The sequence below is a fragment of the Lissotriton helveticus genome, chromosome 1_1 (assembly GCF_964261635.1).
Source record: "Lissotriton helveticus chromosome 1_1, aLisHel1.1, whole genome shotgun sequence".
Lineage (NCBI taxonomy): Eukaryota > Metazoa > Chordata > Amphibia > Caudata > Salamandridae > Lissotriton > Lissotriton helveticus.
The window spans coordinates 1159003683-1159024324 of record NC_136057.1 but is presented as its reverse complement, the minus strand read 5'-3'; the positions used below and the strand labels follow the sequence as shown (position 1 = coordinate 1159024324).

The window sequence follows — 20642 nt, the reverse complement described above, 5'->3', positions numbered from 1 at the left end:
TTTCCTTTATTCAATGAAGATTCATCTTCATTGTGGCCAGAATGCCAGATTCTGCTTGGCAAGAAACAATGTGATATCGAGCAACCTGTGCAAAATGTCTCGCCACTTTTTCTTCTCTATGTCCATCAAAGCAATACTTTCGGCATCAATAGTTTTGTGCAGTCTAAGTCCTGCTGCTAATGTTTTCCATTTTTCAAGGCAATGTAAGTGCTCTTCGGATGTCTCATGATTATGCACTTTCTGGCTCAGTTTCCACCACGTCTGAAATCCAGTCACAAATTTGGATGTTGTGTCTGTAGCATGATTAGCGGCAAAGAGTCGGCAGCAAAAACAATATAATTTGTCACTGACCAGTGAGTAAACCATCCATGATCGCAACACTTTCTTGCCATTTGGCATCACCTTGTGAAACCACTCTTTTGATAGCTGGCGAACATCTCCTTTTGCTTTTGGATCTTGCCTTGTCGCAATTCTGAAAGGGCCATCTTTGTTCTGGAAAGAAGCACTTCCTCTTTTGATGATTTCAACCCGCAAATGATCTGGAACTGGTATATTCCAAAAAGAAGCATCATGTAAAATATTCCAATTTTCGCCCTTAACCTCATTCATCGTCTCATTTACAGTATCATGGTCAGAGTCATTTTCAGTACTGTCTTCTGCTTCAAATTCATCCATTTGAATTTCCATTCCTTGTTTTCCTTCTTTTTCTTCAACTCCTTCGTCTTCTGCAGAATGCATACTAGCATCAGAATCAGCGTTATCAATTGGTGGCCGAGGATCTGTGTCTTTTGATGAACCCGCCTCCTTACCCTGGCCATCATCTGGTCTCTTGACATATTGAAGCATGGATCCACGTAGTGTTGAGACATTCATTTTTTTTCTTTTTTGCTTTTCTTTGCTGGCATCCACTTGGCCTCTTTGATGTATGTATACCATGTGGCATGATTGATATAATATATCCAAAACAAAGTGTGTTTTTAAGCACGTGTAGTGGGCGTGGGCTGATGAGACAGCGGGTCAAGTCAAATGCAGGATGTCAGTGTCACCTGTAGTACGAGTGGTTCGTGCAAATGATTTGGGAGGTTTTCATCTTGGTCGTTTTGTGAGTCGCCCTGTGCTGTAGTTCATTTTTTTTGTTTTTATACTTGTCATCTATGTTATCGATGGTAATAAGCCTGTAAAAGACGGAAGCCGGGATTGAGTATTATTACCCGCTGAACAAACATGCTCATTATTGCATTTTCTTCATAAGCTTCCTTGGCAAAATGTTAAAATATAAAGTAGAACGCCGGTTTAAGAATAAAGACAGGCAGTGGCACTGCAAATGAAAATATAGAATTCAGTAGAATGAATATATCTGCTTTGTTAACCACAGTTGGGAATCATGGCATTGTTGCAAGCCTCGTGTAATGTGGCCCTGCTGCATACCCTGTAGATTTTAGTAAAAATAAAAATCTATCTTTTCGTGAAGAAAATCAAAAGTTAATAAAAACGTGTGAGAAGTGCTCCAGTGCAGAAGGCCCTCCGTAGAGGTGGACTGGCCATCATTCAGTTGTAAATTACTGTCTTTGGTTGTTAGTGTTTTAATTCTAATGAATTAACAGTTTTACCAACAGACAGTTATACTGTGCGTAAAATACTCAGAATAGAACCACCCTATCAAGAATTGTGCCACATTACGCCAGGTGATTTCCCTTTTCCTTCTCCATAATTTAATCAACCCTCCACTTAATGTGGCCCTGCTCTGCTGCATAAATCCAGTGGCCCTAGCTTCAAGTGGCATTAGGATACTAAATGGCCCCGGCCGAGGGGAAGGGCAGTCAAGGTACTGGGGAGTTGCTTGGTAATGACTTACAGCCGCTGCGCCGCATAGTGAGTTTTTGATAGGAGGTTCCCCTTCCCTGTGCTTAATGACTGCTAGAGGTGTTTGGGGGGTTGGGGGAGTTGTCTCCTCAAGAAATAAGAAATAAGAAAGACCAAAATGGTGCACAACACATTTTCCATTACATATTTAGCTGTATTAACTTTCAAACCAGAGTAAATCGTAAATGATGACCTGACATAAGCATGCCAGAAAGCATGGAAATGTCACACATAAGCACCCATGCCATAAACCGTGGAAATGCTACATATAAGCACCCAGCCCAGGCCATTAACCGTGGAAATGTCCTCAGGTCAGAAAGCATGGAAATGTCACATATGAGTACTTAGTCTCAGACCAGGAAGCATGGAAATGTCACACAAAGGCACCGTGGCCATAAAACATGGAAACGTCACACTAAGGCACACAGGCCATAAAACATGAAAATGTCAAACGAGGGCACCCAGGCCAGTGGCGCTGGTTGGAACAATTTCCAGAGTGTTGTCCTAAAAATTACCACTCTTCCCTTCACCTCTCTCACGGTCTTACTTCTTTCTTACTACACCTCTCCTTCTCTACCTCTTTTTTTCTGTCCCTCTCTCATCTTTCAAAGCTGCCACTGCCAGGATGGAGAATAAGGCAGCAGGATGAAGACCGGCCAGCAAAGCAGGCATATTTCAGCCAAACTTAAGCAGTATACGTATGAAGTGAACTAACTGTGAAGTGAACCACCTGCAAGTGAAGTGACGGCGAGTTCAAGGAAAGGCCTGGCCTGCTCCCTGCCTGCCTTGAGCAATGAATCATGCAGCCGGCCGGGTGCAACTGCAAGCACAATGCACCGCCTGGGTCAGGACTAGCCTAGGAGGCTGGAAGGGCAGGCCGGACAGGGTCTTCCGGTCTTCTATTTATTTATGCGTTTTTATATAGCGCAGACTTTACCCAAAGGCCTCAGAGCGCTTCACAATAGGAACAGTAATGAAACATAAGGAGAAAATTACAAGAGAACAAATTACAAAAGCAAACGTTAAGTTACAAGAGGCAAAAGTGACAATTGTGAGCAACCAAAATACATGAGGTTGCACACGGTGCATTACAGGAGGGAAAAGGGACATGTGTGCAGGTTACACAAGTCCTTAAAAGATGACTGAGTCAGGTTTTAAATTTTCCAATCCCTGAATGTAAGAGCTTCACATCCACTGACTGAATGCTAGATGAATTATCTACACAACAGTGTAGAAAAGCAATTACTACTAATGCGTCTTTCTTACTAAAGGAACACTTTTGTAAAAAAATTGAATAATTAAATACTGAGCAAAAAGCACTGTTTCTAAACTTATACCTTGCAGTTACCATCCATGCAATTCCTTAAAGATGGTTCATAATTCATTAAGCAGGTATATTACAAGGTGGTAACCTGAGACCTATCTCACTCAAGAATGTCTGCAATGAAAGCAGTAACTCGCTGAGCTTCCTATATAAAATACTAATCTGTGACCTGCATGGTGCATGCTTCACTTTGCAGCTGGGACATCACATTTAACTCTGTCTCTTTATATTTTGTATGAGTGAGGCCGGCCTGTAACTAGACTGCACACAGTTCTCGCCAGCAAGTGTATTCACTACCAAAGTTATCTTACAGCTACAATGCTTTGGAATTTGTTGGGTAAACAAAGATCTCTCTGCACCAGGTGTCTACAGTCTAATCCCCTGCAATAAACTATTTTAAAGAGAAGTCTGCTCGAGAGAAAACAAAGTATCATTAGAAGAGGTACGTATAATACTGCAATATATGGTAGACACTCGAGCACAAGAACAAACGTTACGTTCGTAGGCAATGGTGGCACTTGTGCAAGTATCAAAGCAAACAAAATGCCATTACCGCGCAGTCCCAGGCAACACTCACTCGAAAGATCTGCCAGTGCCAAGGTGCCCTTTTTTGTCAACTGGAGAGCATTGTTATATTCCCACCCAGCCAGGTATATTTGTCCACACACGCCCACTGCGTTAATCTGAAGAGGATCAAGTGCAAAAAATCTGATAGTCTTTCTGTAGAGCATCACCCCCATTGGGCACACCATGCCATGCAAGGCGTAGATGGCAAGGGGTCATCTCTGAGGGGGGACTCTATGCAGGCAGTAGAAGGCAAGGCGTCTGCTTTTCTGGGCAGTGCTGTGCCGAAAGTAGAAGGCAGAGGTCATCTCTGGGGGGCATGCTACGCAGGGAATAAATAGAAGGCAGGGGGGGTGGACTCGGTGGAGTCTTCTCTAGGGGCTCGGTGAAGTTGTTAGAGAAAAGGGAAGTGCTTTAAATGGGAAGATACTGCCCGGTCCTGCGTGCCTGCACTTCCTTAATGTGAAGGGTAGAGTATCTGCACCTCTCAGCAGCACTGCTGTAACATATTTAATGGGAGAGCACCAGCACTTCTCAGGTACTCTAATTAGTGAGTGCACTGTGCCTGCAATTCAATATTTACATTTTCACGCACTGAGGCCTGAACAAGGGGTATTTTCCTATGGAGATCGTCTGTCACCTTGCTCCTTTGTTCTCGACTCAGTACAAGGGTTGGACTGTCTCAGGACGCACAGGGATCCGTGTTTTTGAGATGGAGGTAGTACGAGCCTTTTAATGCCTAATAGAATTATGGCGTGCGTCACTGCCGGTGTCGGCGCGATCAGGCAGCAATGTAGAAGGAGCAGGCTGTCATTGTCCAGCAGCTGCGGCCGGCGTCACGCTCGGTTCTAACTTCTAGGCAGAGCTCTTGGCCTTGGTTGGTATATCCAAAAAAAGACATGAAATGTTATGTTCCCACTCGAGGCCTGCACAACAGTGCCTGTCAAATAATATTCACAGATTGAATTGTGTCTATTAACACTCACACCTGCAATACAGTCCGCTGCTTCCAACCTTTCCCGAGAGCTAATAGGCACGCAGCAGCTCATTAAAAACCCATCCCTGCCTTTGAAGGGTTAAATCCTCGAAACCGGCCGCACGCTTTACTGGATATAATATGCAATGAAATTCTGACTTGGCAAATTTGGCAATAAAGCAAGGCACTGGAAGCGCTGGAGGCTGGGCTGGGCTGGGCTGCCTCGAAAAGGGCATGTGTGGTGGGGCATAGAAAGCCAGCTTGAGCCTGCCTGGTGGTGCACCGGGCACCCGTGACCCGCCCGAAGAGGGCCTTCTCATTTCTCAGGGCGGTGTTTTCATTTGTGTGCCACTGCGCTGCCACATTTTTAACTTACTAGTACTATGCAGTCAGACAGTATTCATATATACAGTATTATAAATTAAAATTATACTATTTCTCTCTGTGACGCCGGCGTCACGCTCGGTTCTAACTTCTAGGCAGAGCTCTTGGCCTTGGTTGGTATATCCAAAAAAAGACATGAAATGTTATGTTCCCACTCGAGGCCTGCACAACAGTGCCTGTCAAATAATATTCACAGATTGAATTGTGTCTATTGCAATACAGTCCGCTGCTTCCAACCTTTCCCGAGAGCTTTATAGGCACGCAGCAGCTCATTAACCATCCCTGCCTTTGAAGGGTTAAATCCTCGAAACCGGCCACACGCTTTACTGGATGGATATGCAATGAATGACTTGGCAAATTTGGCAATAAAGCAGGCACTGGAAGCGCTGGAGGGTGGGATGGGCTGGGGCTGGCTGGGCTGCCTCGAAAAGGGCATGTGTGGTGGTGGGCATAGGAAGAAAGCCAGCTTGAGCCTGGCTGGTGGTGCACCCGTGACCCGCCCGAAGAGGGCCCTCTCACGGCCGTGTTTTCATTTGTGTGCCACTGCGCGCCTCGAAACGGGCATGTGTGGTGGTGGGCATAGGAAGAAAGCCAGCTTGAGCCTGGCTGGTGGTGCACCCGTGACCCGCCCGAAGAGGGCCCTCTCACGGCCGTGTTTTCATTTGTGTGCCACTGCGCGCCTCGAAAAGGGCATGTGTGGTGGTGGGCATAGGAAGAAAGCCAGCTTGAGCCTGGCTGGTGGTGCACCCGTGACCCGCCCCGAAGAGGGCCCTCTCACGGCCGTGTTGTTTCATTTGTGTGCCACTGCGCTGCCACATTTTTAATTTAACTTACTAGTACTATGCAGTATGCAGTCAGACAGTATTCATGTATACAGTATAATAAATTAAAATTATACTATTTCTCTCTGTGACAACAACAGCAGTCTCGACTCGTCTCACCGTTCCAAATTTGAAGGGTCAGGGCCCAGGGAGAGTCGACTCGAGAGACACAGCAAAAGATAGTGCCGGCAGCCGGAGTGAGTCGTCTCTGATGTCGTGTCGTTGTATTTAATTGTTCTTCTTTATTCTCATCGATCTCATGACGCTGCACCACCGCGCACGCACTCTCCCTGGCGGGCGCGTGACCGCGGTGACGCGTCAGAGCGGCTAAGGTTGCGCACTGCGCACAGCGCGCGGGGGCTGTCCCAGGGCCGTCACGTCTAAGATTGACGGCCCTGGGACCCAAACTGCTGCTGGGAAACAAACTGAAAGTTTCAACGCTGCTCATGCCATTGCCTGGTATTTGGTAAAAATGCACACAACTCTGGGTTCGGTTCGGCTTCGGTTTCGAATCGTCACACAGAGAATTGCAAACCCTTCCCCTGGCTTGTGTGACTGACTGTGACCCATCCGTGCAGATGGCGGATCATGGTGCACGACGTGCGATCAGGCCGGGGTGGTAACTGGTGCGCTAAGTTCTTAATCTTGCACTAGCAGGTACTCCGACTCCGTCCGTCGTAGTCAGTGTTTGTAGATTGGTGTCACCCCCAGATGGGGTGACACCCGGTGCGATCCGCTCCCCCCGACTCCCCCTAGTGACGCCGCTGGAGAGCAGTTATAGAGAAGCTTCTGTGCTCCCACCCAGCAGGAGCAGCTTTCTGCTGAGGACATAATAGTGCTCTGAGAGTAGGGAAACCATGGGAATGCGGCCCCCAGGGCCATATAAAGGTTTGGGGGCCATGTGCCACCGCTACCCTTTAATTAAAGTAAATTATTGACCCTGGGGGATGAGATCCCGGGGGCCTGAAGCAGGTGCGTGGAGAGGGGCTGCATGCCCTTCTCATCTAACATGACTGTGCTGCTTCTCCCGGTCCCTGGCCCACCCTGGGTGGGGGTGAGTGAGGTATTTTCACCAACCAGGCCGGGGGGCAGGGTATCCCTACCCTGCCCACTTATATCTTTTTACATTTCTGTCCTAAGACTCAGGAGGAGTCCAGAATTCCAAGATTCCTATAGCCATATCGTTGTTGACATACTGCAGCCAATCAGATCTCATCATGAGATCTGTTGGCTCTGCGGATCTTGCGCTGCGTAAAATATACAAAGCTTTTAAGCCTTAATCGCTCAAAAACTACTGAACGGATTTACACAAAATCAAAGCACACTTTCTGTACCAAGATCTACCTTTCTGCCAAATGTGGGGAAAGTCCGTTGAGTCATTTGGGCTGTACCTGTGTCTAAATTTCATAAGGAAAAATCAATGTGGAAAATGGGCTTTAGTTCCCCCAGCTCCCAACTGATTGATTACCCCGAAACTTTCCAGGAAGGAGCCGAGGTGGATGAGACTTTAAAAAAAATATATATTTATGAAAGGTTCAACCACATGAAAAATCTCAACTGCAGTACCTAGCTCTAGTGGATGATGCATTTCAGAAGAAACGATTGAACAAGAAAATACTTGTTCTTTATACATTCCAATGAAGGTGTGGAAAATATATGAACTAGAGAGATGATCATGGAGGTAGCAGGATACAAGGTCTTTTAATTTGGGTGCCAGTTGACCGCTCATAAATTAGGTTTATTTGATACATGTCTTTTAAACAATATAATAGCAATCTATTAAAAGCAATAAATTACAAAAGCATTTAAATATAAAACACTGTACAAATAGCACCATAAATAACTAAAACAAATAACAAGTACACAGTTTGGGTACAAAATCATGTAAAGCCATTAAGAATCTAGCAAATGCACAGGCTACTTCCACGTATTGCATCTAAGAGGATATTAACACCTGCCGATCTCGACCATATTATCCTTGAAAAGAATTGGTTTAAAAAAAAATTGACGCACACAAAAAGAGGCAGTCAGATACAACGTGAACATTTGTGATTGGCATTTTCAACCCACAACCACACAACCCTTCTGAATTCTTAAAGGACGCTGTCCCAGAGGCGTGAGAGTGGAGAGGATGGAGTCTGAGCCTTGATATTATACTGAACATCACATGGTTAGACAAGTCATGTTAATACTGGAAAGGAGGAAGTGATGTCTCCTGATTTGTACAGATGAATTGCCGAAGGCTTTTGCCGCAGATACCCAAGGTCTCTTTCTCTCTCAAACAATGAACCTCAGTTCGTCAATTCCTTTTTTAAAAGGGTTGTAGGGAACATTATAGTAGCATATCTGCAATATTTTTGCTATACCTTGCAGTTGCTTCTTAATTTTCTTTATTTGGACGGGGGAGCCAAGGATAATTGCAGAAGGTATTTAGAACCGGTGGCACTGCAATATTATATATATTTATTTATTTTATTTATTTATTTTTGATAAGGATGGGGGTGGTAATGTTCATTCTGGGGCGAGAGAGTGGTTGGATACCAGGTACAGTTTTTAAAATATGGGTGGTAGATGGAATAGAGGACAAGAGGACTAGGGTGAGCAAAAGTAATGCCACATTTTATGTGGTTCCCTCACAAAAACTCTGATGCTGCATAACATAGAACAGAACGGGAGAGTAAATAGAGGCATGATACATTACAAAATTAAACATGGGCAAATGTGAATAAATGTTATCTCTTACATCTTACAGTTCTGGGTTACATCAAAGGCAAATTGAGCTTTGCGATTGCTAACTATTCACACAGAGCACAAACATTTGCACTATTTACAGTTACCCATATAGAACTCTATAAAATGTGAGATCTTTTCAGTGTCCAAAAAATTAACTCACTCTAAAAATTAAGACATGCAGTCCCTTTTTTAACGGCTGACAAGAAAAAGGGAAGATGGAAGGAATGCATACTTCCTCCAGAACACCGTGGTCTAAATAAGTACTTTTGATATAAGTGCATGTGCTCCATAAAGGCTGAAAAAAGGTTGAAGGGAGAATGGGCACAGGAAGCCCACCAAGAAGCATTCTCAAAAACTAGGCCATTAAATTGAGGAGTGTCCATTTGGGATTGTAAAATGTATTGCTTTTTCTGATGAATCAACAGCTCTGCATTGAAATGTAGAGATGTTTACCACTAATGGCATGGCTATAGAGGACGAGGGCCCAATGTGTCCAGGGGTGAAAAACAGAAAATGGCTGAAACTCTCAGAACCATTCTAAATAAATCCCACAGCAAAAGGTTTTTATTTTGCAATAGTGTTTCATAGAATGTATTCACAAGGTTATGAATAGTGATAAATATTCCAGTCATCTGTACAGTTGTTACAAATTATAGATAAGAAACCAGATATCTTTTGTAACTCTCATTAAGAAGACATACCAACATAATTTGAGACCTGTGCTAGGTAGATGGAGATCTCTTCGCCTTCAGCTCAGCTTCCATCACTGCCGCTCCGATGAAAAAAGCTGAAACTTTGTTAAGAGGACTCTTGTTTAATGCACCAGCTCTAACATGTTTATATTGCCCACCCAAAAAAATCCCTAAGCAGGAGTTTGTTACTGAAAAATTAAAAGGAAATATCCCGGACATGCTTTCTAGTTCCGGACAGCCAGGCTGTCCTTTGCTGTACACAGGAAAAAAGAACATCCACCTTTTATAGTGTGGACGGTCTGAGTTTACTTTAACTGATGGCCCTAAGCCTAAGGGGCCATCGGTCAAGGATGCCTGTCTGGTGAGCTAGCATATGCTCTGCCGTCTGAAATATGGCACTTCCCTTAACTCTAAATAGAGAAGGGGAACTGCTAGTGTGGCCAACGTGAAATTTGCCACGCTTTTGACATAGTAATCCTCAAATTCAGAGTTCACATAGACACAACAGAGGATGATCATTGTTGTCACAAGCTGCGAAAAGATCCAGAAAGACAACTATAGAAACACAAACATAACGTGGAGTCTCGATTATCCCATAACAGTCGCCACCATTATAGACTCCATTCCAGTTCAAAGGTAGAAGCCAGCTTCAGAGTGGGAAAGTTAACTTTTAATTTTCATGCAGCTGACAGACACCTTTTCCCAATAATTCAGAAGGTGAGAATATCAGAGTAGGAGTGCTACTTTGCTGTATTTTACATCTTTGTTCCTTCTTAACTTAAGAGCTTTCATGCATTGTTCGAAGTCACAATCAGTTAAAGATGACGTTTAATTAAATTGATTGGAAAATATTATGGTGGAGAGCCGCACACGAAACAAGCAGTGGAAATTTATGAAGTCCGGGGGAAATTTGAAAGTACTCTAATTTGTAAATTAACCAAAGACAGTAATGCATGGTGGCTGGTCATGGTGAGTCCCCGAGAGAGTTGATTTTCAGCGAGTTAATCAGGGATTAACTTAAATTAAATTTAAGTTCCTTCATTTTAACAAAGTTCCTTTAGGACTATGAAGGCCTCTTTGGCTATTGTGGATAAATTAAACTGATTATAGAAGTAGTAACAGGAATCAACGGAATACATTTAATGACCAGTTACAAGGTTAGTAAAGTTATGAGGAATGATGACAGGAGAGGCACAGGGGCCAAAGAAAGCATGGCATAAAAGATAATCCAACAAGCAAGAACAATGAAAATGGAGGGATGCTCAGGTAAAAGTCTGGATGTGCACTTAGCTTTTGCCTACACAAAAGCATATATTTTAGCAGAATTATAAAATATTAAAGCGGACAATGCAGAAAATACTTGAGATGCTGTGCACAACTTGTTAATTCTAGACAAGAGTATTTAAAATAATGTTATACTAGCAGCACTATAGAAGATACAACACAATGTAGCACAAGAAAAACGTACATTGAAAAATAGGAAGCAACCTAAATAAACAAATGAAGACTTACACAACAGCGTTGACGCCTCGACAGTAACGCTCCCACATGCTTCTAAACCGTGGCTGCCCTCCAATGTCCCATACCTAAATATGAACAAAACATTTTCAGTGAAAGGCAATGTACATTTTGCTTGAATCAGCAATAAGGGCATTTCTTCATTTGGCAAAACCATCCTTTTGGGCACTGATCAAATGGCCAACTTTAACCCAATGAGATAATTTACCTTACAATACTGGATGTGATGTGGCAAGAGGTCAGAGGGCCCTACTTCAGGTCATATGAAAAGAAAGTTTTCAATAGCCCTGTTATATTTAAGCTTCTGAACAATTTTGCAAACAGAATCTAACAATCTCCATTTATCGCAGTATGTGGCTAGAGGGATCTAACAAAGTAGGCTCTTCATTTCCAATAACACACGCCAACTCAAGTCTAAATTAGACAGAAATAAAAGGCTAATCGACTGCATAACGAACAAAGGCAAATTCTTTTAAACAGCATTCTTCTCACATGTCAAAATTTAAGCTACTAAAGATAGCAATTACATGAAGGCCAATGTAGAAGTCAGTCAGGTCCGCTAGTTAATGGTGTGATTTAATAGAGGCTATAAAGAGTAGTACTGGAGGGCTGAGCCCTAAGTGGAATTCGACTTTGTCACCCTGTTTGGAATGGTAAAATTCTCTTGGAGCAAAAGCACCATGAGAGATGAGGTAGGGGCTGAAAGCTCTCAGAATGGCTTTAAACGTGAATGGTTGAAATCCATTTAACATCTTACCCTTTTCGCACAATCAAATTAAACCACTTGCTACAGTACTTCCAATACTGATAAGCAGCAATGAAATGGCAGAGAAAGTAGGAGAACTAGTGCTTTGATTTTTAAAATTTAGGGCAACACAGAGGAGTACTCAAAATAACCAGAGATGGATATGCACAGCTACTATACTGCACATGGTGCGGTCACAGACTGCCATTTCCCTGGGAGAGCTTGTGCGACAGTCAGAAACTGGACGCAGCACAAGCTCCCGTAGAGAAATGGGAGTCACTGTAAATCCCTGCACTGTGTGGCCAGCACTTTGGTGCAGGGATTTAAAGAGGGGCACCATAGGTGCCTCCTGGGCCCCCAACTGGAGGTCGCAGTTGAAAGGGGCCCAGCTAGGGGCCCCCAAAGTCATTTTCGGACAGATTTTCCATGCCGGAAAGCCCAACCTGGATAGCCTGTATGTAGGAAACAGGCATCATAATCCCGCAGCGGAAACGCCGTCCATAAGGGATTATGCTTTGGTTTCCGACTGGCCGACGGGCTCCTTGAGCCAGTTGGAAGCCACCTGGAATGACCTGCTGGTTTTAATTTCGGTCAGAAGTCAAAGCAAGGATGTCGGTCGGAAAGCCTTCGGCCTGCAGTCGTTGGCTTTCGCACCGACATCCTAATTAGGCCTATAGTGTGGAAAACGAGTTTCAGAAAATATTTAGCATTTGCACATCACCAAGTAAATTATACAGACTTGTTTTGATCCTATAAAATTATGGTTTCAATCTCACTTCAGAATTTCAAAGATTTTTTTTGTACCTAGTGAAATAGATTTTAAATTATATGTACAGTTCATTTACAAGCTAGTTAAATGCTGAGTGTCCAACACAATTGTCAGACAGTTCACCTAACAAAGTCCTGTAACTTCGATGCCAGAGGAAAAAAAAAAAACTTAAACACCAATCTCCAGGATAAAATAAGCAGCATTTGTTAAATGGCCTAAGTTGGCTTTTGACCTCTTGATTACACAACACATTTGACAAGATAAAACAATGATTTGAAGGCATCTTTATTGCTTAGTCACTTGCTGACTGATTAGAATGCCTGTTCTTTGCCAGCTGGAGCTCTCTCGCCAGACCGGGCCAGTAGGCACTATAAATAGCTAACCCTGATAAAATAGGACTCACCATAACGAGTGGGCGAGTAGATTTCCCGAGACCTGATGCCCGACATTTTTGGGACTGCATCATCAAGCACATGTGGGGTGTTTACGGCACTGAACCAGCCCTCATTTCTCCTGCTGATGCTTCTCGATCCAACTTTAATTTCTCAGCTACTAAGCCCTAAGCCTACCCAAATCCCATCTACAGGAAAAGAAAGGGTGAAAGCAACATTTTGTGTGCTCATTATCATTAAAAACAATCTACTTCCTTGTCTTCATAGATTTACCTTTTTCTAGGTATCTTAACACCTATGTTATGGTTTATTACATTTATTATAAGTCATTTTTTGAGCAATGTGCCCTTTAATTGTAGAGCCTCACATCTTTTAAAAACGAGGGCTACTATTTTCCTTGCTTCACATGAATAAGTAAGATATGCCACAAAAGTACATTCAGAGAAATCTTTTTTCTTAGTTTGGAGGAGGGAGTATTACAAGGAAACACCACATCTGAAATCAGAATGGTAAATTCTTGGTGTGTTTTGGCACACAATTCTACTGAGTGGGGCAAAGGCATCATTGCCTTTGCCCCACCGGCCAGCTGCTGCTTTAGCAGATATTTAATCTTTGCTAAAAATAGGTGATGGTTTTTATCAACAGTGTTCTTATCTATTTCCATTATATATAACTGAAGTCCTAACCTGAGCTTCTAATATTAGTTTAACACTAGGCACTCCTTTTTGCATCTGACACTAAAACCTTAGTGACAGCTCAAACGCGTGAGCAAAAAAATATGTTTAGCCAAGGGATAGTACCACTGCAAGGCTTGTGAGGTTTGTGTGAGGAGCTTTTCATTTTCTCATCTCGATTTCTAAGTATGTTCGACTCGTTCATTTGATTGGGCGATGGAGAATCTATTCTGAAAGGTAAGGTGGATACGTGGAAAGGGTGGGAACGCGCCTATGCTTGCTGCAGTCACTCAGTATAACCGGAGGTAGTGGTTAAGCTCCACCACTTCTAGAGTTCCCTACCTCCAGACGGTGGTCGAGCAACGGGTGATTCATTGGCCTATGCCAATTTGTGTTAGTTCATGCACTGCTTCTGTCCATTTAGAAATGTTCAAATACAATCCCTGTTGGCTAGGGGCTGTTGGTTCTCCAAGGCAGTAGATCCCTGAAAGCCACTGTCATGATGTAGCATAGCACAGACCAAAACTGGATCGTTTGGGATTTCCAACCCATTTTGGCACCATGTGAAAATGGGTTATACACTTTCGCACAGCAAGACCTCTTGCCTGTCATACAGTAAACAAAAAACAGCTTCAATAGTCACATATTGTACAATTGATCAAGCATTCCTCTCCAGTGCCAGAATATGACTGAAGAACAATGGTACCTTTTGAAGGCCCCAGACCTTGAAGGACGAACTGCTGAAAGGAACATTGTGGAAGTTCCCACAGTCAGAGAATAGAGTTGTAGTTGAAAGGCAGGGCTCTTCATACAAGAAATTTAATTATTCAGGTAGGAGATATTAAGTTATTTATTTCATGTTAGATCATAAGCTATAGCAACAGCAGGTAGGTCCTGTCAGGAACGCAGCCTCCCTCCTACTGTCTCGATCCCTACCATAATCTCCACGCCATGTACCTACATTTTAATAGACCACTCACTTTCAGCAACCCAGACATCAGTCCAGTTATGGCAGGAATGGAAGCACACATGAAACTGCACATAGCAGCAGAGGAAAGAATAACCTTGGCATCTGAAAACCAATTGCAGAGACTCAAGTAAGGTTCCTCCACAGTATAAGTGGCACTAGTGGTCATTTTGAAGTAAAGTCCCCCAAGCTCTTTGGCAAATGAAGACTTTACGCTGGCCAATCTGATCAGTGAGTCTTTCACTGACTGGAAATGGAAAGCTCTGTACTGTAAGTGATAGAGCTCTTATCATTTGGAAATGAGCCCATCATCTGCACAAGATGATCAGTGTAAAGATATACATTTTGCTCACAAAACTTGATAAGTTGTTGGAATAATTAATATTAAAAGCAGTAAACATAGAATAAAATTATATTACAGGCCACAATTGTGGGAGGCTTCATCTTAATGAGGAAGCTCACAGGAATAGATGGCTCTGTTGTAAAACCTTTTGTAAGCAAGCTGTACTGCAATCTCTGACTTAGAATAGGGTGGGCAGTGACCCACGTCGAGTAATATTGTCACTAACATGTTAAGATGAACCCCAAAGTCACTCAATTTACTAGAGCTCAATTCAATCCCCTGGTAGCTATGACAAAGAGCAGACAGGCTCAACTTAGGGCAGTGTGTAAAGTAGTCATGGAGTACCAAAGCAGTAATACATTTAACACACAAATTAATAGAAATCCCAAACCAAATCAGAAAAAGAGAATCATGAGTTTCTAGGTGAAAATAGCTCCAAAAAGTAATAAGGACCAATGTTAGTCTATGTTCGCAGTAGAACATAGGTGCCTTTTGAAGCTGACCGCGATGGATCCAGAGGTCTGATACACCAAGTGAGATGCCCCGGTCAGCAATTTTACCTTCTGAAGTCTGCAAAATGCATTCAGGAAGGCCTCACTGAAGTCGGACAGGAATTGAGTGAGATCCCACTGAAGACGTTTTGGCAGGAAAAGATAAGCGGTAAAAGTTCAAATCTCACTCCTAGAGAAGTCATCAGGTCAGCCTTATACTTTGGGCACCTTTGCCCAAGCACCATGGGATTTAGTCTCTTTTTTGAGCTCCACTGCTATGCAGACGACAGATGTGGCGAGGGAAATGAGCAGATGCCTCCTCTACGGTTAGTCAAAACTGGTTCAGAGAGTAACCTCCCTCCTACTGAGTTTGGTACCAACCTGACTGAGGGTACAAAGAGTGGTCTTCTCCAGGCCTCATCTTGAACAGGTAGGGCCCTTTACAAGTTAATGAACTTCCTGGGCCCTCCCTACTGGTCTTCCTGAAAGAGGAAAAAAACACCTCTCCACACTGAGACCATTATTCTTGCTCTGGGATAAGTGCAGGTTTCACACCTCATTAAGGCCAAACACTAGCTGGGCCGCTGTTGGAGAGCTAATGCAAATTACACCCCAAGTGCTTGAGGAAGGGATAAGATAATTTTTTTAAAGTTGCTTTTTCTAAATATTTATTTGTTTACCTAACTTAATTATTGAATTGAGAATTTAATTATTATGAAACATAGTCCCTGAATGGCTTTTATAGTCATTTCCAGTCAAAAGTTACAGGTGAAAGTTTATCATCTATATTTTCATATTTTCTAGGATTCAGCTTCAGCCCTGCCAGTGAAAATAGCTTTGGAAGCCTAGTCATTGGGGTAACAAGACTATTTTAATTTTGCACATGCTCCCCTTTTAAATAACAGGCACTCTACCTCGTGGGCGACAAGGTGTACTTACGGCAGACTTATTCATATTTAAAGGCACGGTTTGCCACCTGATAAAAAGCAGGTTTTAGGCTGGTGCAGTTAGACTACATAGGGGAGGCCTGAAGTTATGTTTTCTCTGTCACTGCAATGGATGATCCAATTAGTGCTGTAGTTCATTGCAGTCCAGTGACATTCATGCCATGGGTGTATTTCAGTATCATATACTATGGCCTTAAAGAACAGTTAAATATGCCAATTAGGGATCAGCAAATTTGGACATGTTTAAAAGGGAGAACACAGGAACCTTACCCCTGCTAACAAGGAGTAACGTGCTCAGAGTTCTAAATCCAAAACAACAAATCTGGCGAACATTGGGGGCAAACCACACAAAAGATGATGATTTCCAACACACAGTGTGCCTTTTATAACTTGTATTGGCCTAGCTATGTTCCTCAACTCTGGGCGACCCACCTGACAATACTATTTTTGATGGAGATTAGGGACTGGGAATTTTGAAGACCATGGGTTTAACAGCGTTAGTGACTAGGTGAACTTCAGTTGCATATGCTGGATTCTTTTTAATCTATTTGGGGCTAGAGATACATTATCATAACACAGCCTATCAGTCTCAAGTACCATGAGTCTAAAAGAAGTACGTTTTAGGACTTGAGTCACAAGGGTGAGTCACCTGTACTTTTTCTGCCTCCTTTACTCTACTGGGTTACTGCTCTTCCTTGTGTTCGAACAAGCAGCCACCATACTACTAAGGAGTGCGGTGGACTATTTTCATTCCTATATTCATTCAATCAAACATTCATATAGTCTCTCTCTCTCATGACTAAATGCTATACAAGTGTGGGTTCGTAGAGTGAGGGAAACAACTATGTTTTTTTGAGCGACGCATTTCAAATCAAACAGACACCAACGAGGTGAAGTTAACCCTTCCGTAACTGTACTGTGTGGATTTTGGTCAGATATGTTCATGCTGTTTCACTCTCTATAGAATACGGCATAATGGTGGAAACGAGGACTAATGCAGTCCTGTTCTCGTTTTTTGACCGCAGACCACTCATTTCCTTGCAGTCCATGCGCCACAGGCATGAGGTGTACAGTTATTCAGGGCCTAGTTGTAACCTTCCTACAACTGCATGTATAGATATGTGTGTTAATGGACAGCATAAGGAGGTTTAAAATGTATCAAATATAAATTCGCTTAAAGTAGAACCGTCAATGTTATACATTACACGCAAATAAAGGCAAAACCATCAAAGCATTTAGGCACAAACATAATTTAAAACCATAAATGTACCACCACAATTGCATTACTAAAGGTATAAGTGTAGTGCCTATTAAAGGTAATCACGTTCACTTCTTTCTGGTTCAGCTTCTCTGTTTAAGTTATGCACCCAAATAATCGCCGACATTTAGGCATCAACGTGAGTGAAAGGGCGAGATTTTGATCGATACCTTATATCTATTGATCTAAACCTCGATCTGGTCGACTGAACCTTTGTTGCCTGTCTTTGAGGAAGAAAGTACATCCATTTCCAAGTTAGTTCACCCAATAAAGGACTCTGCTCCCAAAGATCACAAACAACTTCTAGCTTTCAAAAGTTTATTGTAAGGATATGATAAGCTGCAAATACAGGCATCTCAGAATGAGATTCACGAGATACACAGGTCCAATTACATACATGTGCTCTCGGAAAGCCCTCAGACGAGCAACGGAAATCACTAACACAAGTTCTAAGAATAATAAAGCTATCAGCATTGACGCATATCTCTCCTTCATTTAAGTTGGAGGAAAACGCACAGGTTAGGCTGTCCCTACCCTGCTCTAGATGGTATCCCTACTTAACCAAGTCCCAACCTAACAAAGGTGTCAGCAGTGAATGACCCCCAAGGGAAGTCACTCACTCTAAGTCTCTTGGTGAAAACCTATAGTTCTCCAGTCATGACCCCTCTCTGCCTACCCATCCGCTCTCTAAAGGGTCCTCAGGTATCTGCTCTAACTCCACCCAGGGGTGCTGTCCCTAATACAAAACAGTCAACAACATTTGAGACGCCCCTTGCGAGACGCCCCTCACGTGGTGTAGCTTCTGGCTTTTTCCATGCTGCTTTGTGTTGGGCCTCATACGTTAGAGTTGACCTTGCTTCTCAGACTCTTCTCCGGCCCGCTGATACCCCTTAAACATTCCGGAACCCTCCTCCATGTCTGGGCCGTCTACTGAACAGACCTCTATTCATTCATTTATAATTGGATCCCCCCTTTCCTTGCAGACAGACATCTGCAGCCAAGAACCCAACTCTCATAGACTTCCAAAAAGGCTTGCAACATTTCTTGGCCCAGACATGTACGTGTAAATCAATGTTAAAACATTTCAGGCCTACAATATTTCTCATCATGATTATAGCATTCAACTTCTTCATTAATTAAAGCATGTTAATACTCTTATTCTATTATTCAGTAAACATCTCTAAAAATCATGGCCCATTTAATGCAATGACCAAAACATTAATACAATCTATGTCGTGAAAAGAAACACCTTCCCTTTTAGCTCTGGCCCTGAGGCCTACCACATTCTGCGTTTAACCACATACCATCTTACATTTTAACAGCTACACGACATGGATTCAGAAATAATCACATCTACTAAAATCATATAGTGTCACACATTTCTGTATTAGTTCCACTTCTACTTAAATCTCTACATTAGCTATACATTCAGAATATAATTACAGATACTATTAGCACTCATGGCATTTCTCCTCATGATTTGTGCTTACTACAGGTAAGTGTGACGTACTCATACATTTAGGTCAGTTTGCGCTCTCTCAGTTCCCCCCTTTGATGACCTCTCGGGGTCATCACTAACATTTAAACTGCAGTTATTGGTAGCATAACTTGTCTCTGCGCTTCCAGAGCCCTCAGACTCCTGTACTGATTATCTTGTATGGCAGCCAATCTCTGCAGCTGCTCTCTTTGGGCCCTTTCTGACCTTCTTGCTCTGTACCATTTGAATACCCTCACCAATCCCCACAATATGATCCCACAGATCAATATTATGATGACAGGTTTTAGTATATACCACACAAAGCTTTTGCCTAAGGTGGAAATCCATCCTCCAACTGCACTCATTCCGTGGCCCACCTTTTCCCAGACATTTTCTCTACTCAAATCTTCGATCTCCTTGTGAATATCAGTTATGTTCCTAATAACCTTCTCAAGGGGTTTTGAATTGTCTGGAATGTAAGTGCAGCATTCCTGGACCTTCAAAGCCTTACAGACTCCGCCCTCTTTTGCTAGTAGGACATCTAACGCAAGACGGTTCTGAAGAACCATAGCCCTTATCGATTGCATCTCTCCTTCTACCAGCATTAAGGACTGAGCAGTGCTGGCAGACAACCTGTCGACGACTGTTGCCAGCCGTCTAATTTTAACATCATTAAGGATTAGACCCAAAAGAGGGAACATAGCTCCAAAGACATCTCCAACCATTTCTGCATCTCCTACATCTCTCCTTCCCCTCGAAGATGTCTTGCCCTCAATGATCACTAAGTCTTGTGCATGATATATTTTGGGGAAGACAATTGCTAAGTAACATGATCCATACCAGTTGTCAGGTAGTCTCACGTAGGCATTTCTTCCACATACAAAATACACATTTGGAATCACTTGCATTCCCTTCAGGAAATCTTTAGTATAGTACTCTATATTGAAAGCATGTTCACAGTCGACTTCTCCCACGTATACATTTTCATAATACGTTTTGGCTCGGTGAAGACATAGCTTTCCTCTCTGCGTCTTATCTAAAGCTATTGGACCACTACTACCCTTTCTCTTGTGTGCCTTCTCTTCCTCGGTCCAATCTGTTTTCCATTGTCCTGATTTTTTCAAAATCTTTTGTCTCCTGTAACGATCATCCACCTGCCCTATGAACTTCTTCTCGACTTCTGACACCTTGCATGTCAGGTTATTTCTACGGGCATGTGAAGTATCTAAGGTAATCCAAGGAATGAAGAACTTGGCCAATCTGTCTTCACTCTTCCAGTAATCCCATTTGTTCATCTGCTTATAATTTGGGACTTCTGGCAACACTGAATCATAATTGGAGAAATAGTATTCAAAACTATCTCTCTCATAAAATATACTAAGCAATAAGCTACATGTAATGCCATATGTCAGCGGGAGGTGATGATATCGAATGCCTTCATCTACAGACGCCGGCAACTGCATGCAGACGTAACAATCCTTAACCTCCATGGCATCCACGTATTCATATAAGAGTTTAGCATAAGCATTTGACCTAAAGTCTCCTTGGGACTCATCTACGTGTAACCTGCGGGCTTCTGCAGCTAATAACGCTTTCTCTTGAGTGTTTTCCCTTTTCTCACCAGCAACAGTAGGTGTAAGCGTTTCTACAGAATTCACATCAGTTACCTTTGCCTCTTCCTCATGTCCCTTTACATAAGAAATT

At 42.8% G+C, this 20642-nt stretch overlaps 1 protein-coding gene across 1 annotated transcript in view; it reads right to left on the bottom strand.

Annotated features, from left to right (window-relative positions):
• LOC144821909 (ADP-ribosylation factor-like protein 8B-A) overlaps positions 1 to 20642 on the bottom strand; it is a 271189-nt gene that overhangs the window by 149753 nt on the left and 100794 nt on the right. The window contains exon 3 of the mRNA XM_078679061.1: positions 10870 to 10943. Within this exon, the coding sequence (XP_078535187.1) occupies positions 10870 to 10943 (74 nt within the window). The remainder of the gene's footprint in view (positions 1 to 10869; positions 10944 to 20642) is intronic.